The following is an 8,500-nucleotide window of genomic DNA, read 5'->3' as shown; positions in this document are numbered from 1 at the left end:
TTACGCGCAGAGCGAAGCCGTTAATAAAGCAGACTCTCCGTAATTAATAGAGGACGTGCTGAAACAGTCGAGTTGGCAGATGATCATCATGTTTATATTTCACGCAGATAATGTTGATGAAAAACTTGCATATCAAATGTCCAGGTGAAAGTCAAGTTTCCAGTCAGTTATAAAAATAAAGCCACCGCGGCGTTACATTGCAACTCTCTCATATGCGGTGTGGACTCTGTAGATGCACATATGGTTTTAATGTTGCTAAACAAGCAGCTGTATTATGGCACTTTCGTGTTGATCAGTTATTTTAAACTTTAAAACTGCATTTAGAAGCAGACGACACTAATTCTGTCATCTCAGCTAGTTTCACTTTGCGGTTGAATTCCAGTTGATGCTCCAAAAACCAAAGCAGCATCACACAGCCCTTTTACTATGTATTCTGTCCGACTCGTAATCCCCACTGTCTTTTCTTGCTATTTTTCAAATGAATAACGCTGGCTTGCTCCGCATAGTTGACTGAGCCGCTAACGCTCTGTATAACAATCCGCGTCAGTTACGTCATCATCACGTTGCGTGCGCTTCCTGACACAGGTATAATTCTAATGCAAAGTTTTACATTCGAATATGCATATTTGTTTTACATTCGACGAATATTCGAAATTCGAATTAAAATTTGACAGCCCTATCAGTAACTAATTTTTCTATTGGAACAGAGGTGAACATTGTAACAGACGAGGTTGCATCTTTAATAATTTAAAAATGCAACGCCGGCTGAATTTAAGATGAGGTCTATAGTAAATACGTTTTGCATACAAAAATGTAAAAGTGTTAATGTAGTTGTGTTTGTGGGTTTTAAGAGATACACGTTGCATATAGAAGTAGAGTGGAAAAGAAGCTTCTAGAAGCGAGAATGTGAAAATCGTTTATGCCAATCATGTATGTTCTTCTGCTGATTTTTCTTTGCTAAGATATGTAAACACAAGACATATGAGTCTCTTTAAACTGTGGGGTAGTTAAATTGACATGTTGGGCGGGAGAGTTGACAAACCCACATAAGGGTGAAATGAAGTTCAGTTATAATTTTTGCTGATATTATACGTAAGTGTGAAGTGTGGTTTCGGCCACATAGGGAACTGCAAGGTGAAAAGAGCAAACGTCTGAGTGTGGGGAGGTGTAGGAAACCTCTCTGCGGCTATGCCTGGACCAAAGTGAATAAATACGGATGTTGCAGAATGACCGTGGCCGAACCTCGTGGTGAAGACTTATCGCTTTATTGTTTTGATTCATTATTGTTTGTTATGGAAAGTTTGTTCATTAAGCCAGCTATTAATGGCGATTCGAAAAATATTCTTTAAATGAGTCTCTGAGTGAAGTTATTCATTTTAAGAGTATAATTCATAATTAAACAAGATTTTAAACATGAGCTCCGAGGCTGAATCCAGCTGAAGCTGGTACTGGCACCGCCCAAGGTTACTGAATATCTACCTACGCACTCAACCCAACGGTAAGAAAGACCTATTATTTAACACTGTGATGTAATAAAGAGTACATTCATTCATGTGTTGGGGGATAATTTATTGTTGAACAAGGTAGATGCAAGGTATTCAGGGAATATAGGCAGTATATCAAATACAACATGGCGCCCTAACGTAAAGGGGCTCGATAAAGGTTTAAAAGTCAGAATCAAAAACAATAACAAGCGAGAAGAGCTCCACACACTGCAGCCACAAAAATCGGTCTAAGGAAACGGAATACGCGCGCGCAGGCTTGTAAAGACCTGTTAGTAGTGATGCACGATATATCGGCCGCCGATTTTATATCGGCCGATATGGCCATTTTTTTACACATCGGCATCGGTCCGATGTAAAAAAAAAAAGCCGATGTGAACAGGCCGATAATCATTTGTGTGTATTTGACGCGACGTGTGTAGGAGATGTGAGTGTGGGGCCGGGGATGTTTGTTTTTGCACGTGCGCATACCTTACACGTGTGCTGAAGCAGATGCTGAAGACAGCAAAAAAGTAAATTGCCTTTAATGAGGGAGCAACGATGTCGTCTGTCTGGTCATTTTTCAAAGTGTCTGAAGAGGATCCTCGCTATGCTGTATGCAATGAGTGTGAGGGCCGGGTGATGCGAGGGGGAGTTCGGGCCAAATCGTTCAACACTACCAATTTGATCACCCACTTAAAAAATAAGCATCCCGGAGCCTACAAAGAATATGAGAAATCAGCAAATGCTAACAAACAGTGGAAAAAAGCTAACGCTACGGCAGCTGCACCGGTCGGTAGCCCAATAGAACAAGCGCTGGAAAAGACGAAGAAATTCCACAAAGACCACCCGAAGCAAAAGGCATTGACCATGGCAATAACAAAGATGATCACTGTCGATGACCAACCGTTTTTGTTAGTGGAAGACGAAGGATTTAGGGAGGTGCTTGATCTCGCTGAGCCCCGCTATGACAAGCCAAGTCGTCGTTACTTTGCGGATGTCGCCCTGCCTGCCTTACATGATGGCGTAGCCACTCACGTGCACAAGTTACTCGACAGCGATGTTAATGACATCAGTTTTACAATGGATATCTGGAGTTCCTACCTCAACCAAACAAGCATGTTGAGCCTCACAGCTCAGTGGATTGATGTCAACTTCGAGATGAAGAGAGCTGTGCTACATGCCCAAGAATTCCCTGGCTCGCATACAGGTAGGCATGGATATTTTTTTGGACATATACACATTAAATTAAATGTAGGCATAGTAGAAATTAAGCTAACGTCCTTTGGGCTGTGCACGTATAACTTACTTATATACAGTATCGATCGGCTGCAGCTTGCTTTTACTCTAAAGTTTTGATGTATTGTTACCATAGTAAAAAAAAACACGATCTCACGTGAGATCAGGTTGTAAAAACAGCCTTTGTGGAGGTGTAAAATACATTAGAGTGATAAGAAGAGTTTCGTTTCACAATTGAATGGATGAAAAGCCCGCTATCAATGAAAATAGCTGCAGCCCAACTTTATTCGAACCTAACTTAAACGTAGCAATTGTTCTGCGTGTGTTGACTTAAACCATGGGCATAATTGAAAGTTTATGCGCTGGGATCTTGTTGGGATTCACTTAAAGGGGACATATCATAAAAATAAGACTTTTTCCATGTTTGAAGAGTAACTAAACCCTAAACCAACCTTTTTTTTAGTAAATGATCTGTAAGAATGATGCTTTATTAGTGCTGTTCATTGATTTTAGCAAAATATTTAAATCCCTGGAAGCCCTTCGGGCAGGCACTCTTTCATTTTTGGTAGCCCGAAATGAATACAAGTAGCCTGAATAAAAAATACACTGTTTAATATAGAATATTGATAAATCCTGGATTTTCATGTTAGCCAACTATTTCTGCCATCCCCAGCTAACAATCTGGTTCTCAAAACGTTCCCCTAACATTAGTTTTTGGTTTCTAGAATGTTATTTTCTAAGGTTTTTGGTTAATAGCAAGGAATGTTTTTTTAAAGAAAATAAACATTCCCCTAATGTTATTTTTAGGTTATTTTAATGTTCCCCTAACGTTAGAATAATTGAATTGTTATATTACTGAAATATTATATGAATGTATTACACAGGTTATTTTTTATTTAATTTAATATAATAAAATACCTCAACACATCACAAATTGTATTTAGATAACATGGTATTTTATCAAATATTTAATAGTGATGGGAAGTCCGACTCTTTTTTGTGAATCAGTTCTTTCGGACAGTTCGTTTCAAAGAACTGGTTCAAAAAACCGATTCACCAGTTCTTTAACGTACTTTACGTAATGACGTCATTCGCATCTAATTCTATCATCCAGGAGGGTAAAATACATAAAAAAATGTTCAAGTAAAGTCGTGTATGGTTGATTTATTATTATTTAGTTGTCCAACTAAAGCACATTCAAAAACTTTAAACAGAAATCATGATCAAGCTCATAACAACTTAAAATATAATCTGCACACACACACCTAACAAATACATTTTAGTCAAAACGGTGTTTAATATAATTAGCTGTACCATGCATATTTCCCATAGGTTTTATGGTAAAATTAAATAAACTTAGTTTATGTCTGTCAATCATCTTAGTTCATGTAGGCTATAGTATTAGCACAGCAACTCACTGATGTCCGTACTGTTTGGCTCACGCATGCTCAGTATCCACAGTTCTTTGATTAGTTCTTCAGACGCGTCCGACAGAAACTGTTCTCAAATCAGTGAACTGGTGACTCCATAAATGCAGAAACCTGTTCCTGACTCGAGAGTCGCTGTATCGTGCTTTTCAGTAACACATGCGCAGTATTAACAGCTCATCAAGTCAGACACGTCCGATAGAAACCGTTCTTGATTCAGTTATTCAGTTTATCGGTGACTCTGGAATACCAGTATGTTTGCTGCGCATGCTCAGTATCAACAAAATTCACCATGTCTCGGTTCAGTCAGTAATACTGTTGGGGAGAGCTTCTACGAGTTAAGATACGGATTACTCTCTCTTAATTAGAATCGGAATGACTGTCGGGCACATCTGAAAGTAAGTAACTTGTGGATCATTGCTGTCTCGAGACACAAACTTTTTAAACGATTCAGTCCGATTAGGTGTACTGATTCAAGTCGTTCACTGAAAAGAACCAGTTCAAAAGAACGATTCGTTCACGAACTGGACATCACTAATATTTAAACAACCAGTGACTTTAACACAATATAGAAGTCTTAAAACAGATATTTATTAAAAAGGAATAAACATTTAATTCCCTTTAGGTTAACAGATCTTACCATAGCCGTTTATTTTCGCTAGAATAATGTTAGACTCTGAGGTAAAACGAAACGACAAATAAACATTCTATTCGCTTCAGGTAAAATATCTTACCACTGCATGTTTAATCACCTATCAAAAGCTTCTAACATCATTTTCTCTTAATAGCGTAGACGTGTCAAATCGATCGGAAATCACTCAAATATATTTTCCTTATCACATATTTAAGTTACTAACGCAGGACAGAAGAAAGAAAAAAGAAACGCTAAAACAATGTTAGTCTATGAGGTAATTTTTTTTTTAAATGACTTGAGTTCGCACTGAGCACAAGAGCAAGCAGGTGCTTGTAAATAGCGAAGCCGGGAGAAGCGCGTGCAGAGAGTCGCGCGCATTTCAGATGTGCACATTAAAGGATGGGTTTATTTATGCTTTCACTTCATTTCCTGACAGTTTCACTTGTTACGTGAGGATAATGACTGACAAGAGGAGGCCGAAATACATACAATTTAATTACCTAGCTAAATCTGAGACGAAGCACAAACATTAAAATATTATTTCCTCCCCAAGATAGCCCGACGGGCAGGGCGGAGATACATTTTGTTAGCCCGACAGGAATTCACAATAGCCCCGGGAAGTCGGGCTAGCGATTTTGCGAGCCCTGATACTACAATATATGGTGTAAAAACGTCTGAAATCTGCCTTCTTCAGGTTGAATGGTGGCTACTGCAGTTGAATTTTACTATTGGATGTTGGGTCCAAAAAAATAACTCGTGACGTAAGCATATATCATTTGTGGGGTATTTTGAGCTAAAAAGCAAAGACAGCAAAGATTTATTTATTATTTTAAAGTTTTATAAAATGTCCCTTTTAATATATCAGAGATTGCTGAGGGGTGTTTATAAATATCTGGGAAATTTCAAGTTTCATATAATGACAGAGGTTAGGTACAGAACAGCCTACACAATTGTTGAACTAGAGATATGACTGCTTAGAATGTGGAAATGGCATAACTTGGATGGGGGGAATGCATTATATCATGTGCCAGCTAGCTAACGTGTCTTTGATTAAACGTTTTTATCCTTTTATTCCAGGTACCGCCATAGCCAGTGCATTTGACGCCATGTTTACAGAATGGAAAATCCAGAAAGAAAATGTACACGTTGTGCTACGAGACAACGCACGTAATATGGTGAAGGCAATGGAGGAGTGTGGTGTTAAAAGCCTGGGCTGTATGGCTTATCTGGGGCAGTTAGCAGTGCACGATGCAGTACTAAGCCAGCAAAGCGTTGTTGACTCTTTGGCTATAGCGAGAAAAATAGTGGGACATTTTAAAAGCTCCTCCCTTGGTACCTCTCGGCTGAGAGACATCCAGAGAGAGACGGGAATGAAGACCAAGCTGCTACAACAGGATGTCCCGACGCGCTGGAACAGTACATTCCTGATGATGACAACTCTCCTAGAACAGAAGCGCGCACTGGTTATGTACGAGGCTGACCACGGAATGCCTGTATCTCTCAATGCAAACCAGTGGAGTCTTATTGAGAAAATGACCACACTCCTGGCACCCTTTGAAGAGATGACGAGAGAGATTAGCTCGCATACAGCTACAGCTGCTGATGTGATCCCCTCTGTTGTGGCACTCAAGCGTTTTCTGAACAAAACAGCCGAAACGGACAGTGGGGTTAAAACGACCAAGTCTGCACTAGGGCTGTCACTTTTGAGAAAAATCAAATTCGAACGGATTTCGAATATCAACCCAGTCTCACCCCATTTTGTCAATATTTGACGACACTTGACCATTCGTCAATATGTGACGCGGAGGGTATACCTTTCGCGTCATTTTTTGACGAACTGGGAACTTCAATACTATTATGTCCGTTGCATTCTCTTCTCCTATTTTCTTACCAATTTCGCGTCGGTTTAGGGTTAGATTTACATAATGACATCCCTACCCAAACCTAACTCTAACCCCAACGCCAGGTGACAACTGTTTCTAACCCCAACGCCAGGTGACAACTGTTTAATTTCGCGTACACTGTTTAATTTCGCGTACACGGTTTAATTTTGCGTAATCTAACCCTAAACCGACGCGAAATTGGTAAGAAAATAGGAGAAGAGAATGCAACGGACGTAATAGTATTGAAGTCCCCAGTTTGTCAAAAAATGACGCGAAAGGTATACCCTCCGCGTCACATATTGACGAATGGTCAAGTGTCGTCAAATATTGACGAAATGGGGTGAGACTGTGTTACGAATATCATGCAATGTATCCGAATATATTCGAATATCTGACTGCACGTGCTGTTTGCTTGCCCGTTTTCAATGATAGAGAGCACAAACCCTTTGATACTATAGATGAAATTAAACTTGCAGTGTTAAATATGTCATTTTATATACAAACTATAATTCTATCTCGACATGCACATTAGGTTCATGTTGGTCCAATTTAATTTCCTCTCTTGCGCACAGTTGCAGTAGTCGGTCTCACTCTCAGCCTCCTTCCTGTTACGAGGTGTTACTGTAAAAAATGCGCTACATATGGCATTTTAAAAACTGGATGGTTTATTTATAGTTCGAATACGGATATTTCACGTCATGTTCGAATGCATATTCGAGCATCGAATAAAAAGTGACAGCCCTAGTCTGCACTGCTTGAAGCCGTGAACAAGAGATTCGAAACCACTTTCTCCGAGCAACTATACTACTTGGCAACAATCCTTGACCCCAGATACAAAGATCGCTACTTTGACGCAGACCTCAAGCAGGTGGCAAAAAACAAGCTAGAGAAGGAAGTTGACAAGATGACAGCGTCAGTGACGACCAGCACCAGTGCCACAGATGGGCATACACCAGACAGAGAAGAAGGTGAACCACAAGAAAAGAGGATGTGTACGCAACGTGAAGGGCATTCGTTTCTGGACATGTTTGATGAAATTCTGGAGGAAAAGGAGCCGGATGAACAGGCAACGAGTTCAAACGAGTGTGCAGGTAGGCTAGTTTACTATAGTTTACTGAATCAATGTTGAATAATAATTTCCAGATGATTTGCCAGAGATGTATATTTATGCACTTGTCTATATTTTTTTAGGTGCATGGTTACCTGAGTGAGCCCACCCTCCCCAGAAATGTGAGCCCGCTGCAGTACTGGCAAAGCAACAAGACCCACTTCCCTGCCCTCGCCACAGTGGCACGCAAGTACCTGTCAGCTCCATGTACAAGCTTGGACAGTGAACGTCTCTTCTCCGCTGCTTCAAATGTTGTCAGTGAAAAGAGAAATAGGATCGGTACAGAGAGAGCAGAAATGCTCCTCTTTGTTAAGCACAACATTCGTCTGCTTCCAAAGACTGGGAAGGCCAAGGGTTAGGTCTAACCCTAAAGTACTTTGCAGTTACAGTACTCACAGTTCAGAAGACTGTAAAAGCCAGTGTCTGTTCAGCCCAGTTTGTTCTGGCTCCATTTTCACATTTTACCTTAGCTCCATAACTTTTGGCGTTGGCCATTTAAGGCCTACTACTGTACTTTAAAGTTTAATTTGTACTGTTGTACAATGTTCACAGAATACAGTGACTTGGTCTTAAGTTAGTAAGATGTTTATTGACAATACTCAAGGTTTGGCTTATTCATAGTGTGAATTCAGGACACATGTGTATCCTTTAAAAAATATATATATATAAATATAATTATTATTTTTTTCTGAAAATTTATGACATTTTGCACATGGGTAAAGGTGCCC

General features: G+C 39.8%; 1 protein-coding gene across 1 annotated transcript; it reads left to right on the top strand.

Annotated features, from left to right (window-relative positions):
- The first annotated feature begins 2,042 nt into the window (after positions 1-2,042).
- Positions 2,043-8,131, top strand: LOC141282947 (zinc finger BED domain-containing protein 4-like). The gene is made up of 4 exons (XM_073816145.1): positions 2,043-2,691; positions 5,859-6,462; positions 7,496-7,730; positions 7,856-8,131. The coding sequence occupies exons 1-4, from the start codon at positions 2,043-2,045 to the stop codon at positions 8,129-8,131; spliced, it is 1,764 nt and encodes a 587-aa protein (XP_073672246.1).
- Positions 8,132-8,500: the final 369 nt, after the last annotated feature.

Source organism: Paramisgurnus dabryanus, chromosome 11 (assembly GCF_030506205.2).
Source record: "Paramisgurnus dabryanus chromosome 11, PD_genome_1.1, whole genome shotgun sequence".
Taxonomy (NCBI): Eukaryota; Metazoa; Chordata; class Actinopteri; order Cypriniformes; family Cobitidae; genus Paramisgurnus; species Paramisgurnus dabryanus.
Note: the sequence above shows the minus strand (reverse complement) of the source record. Positions and strands in the feature narration are given on the sequence as shown.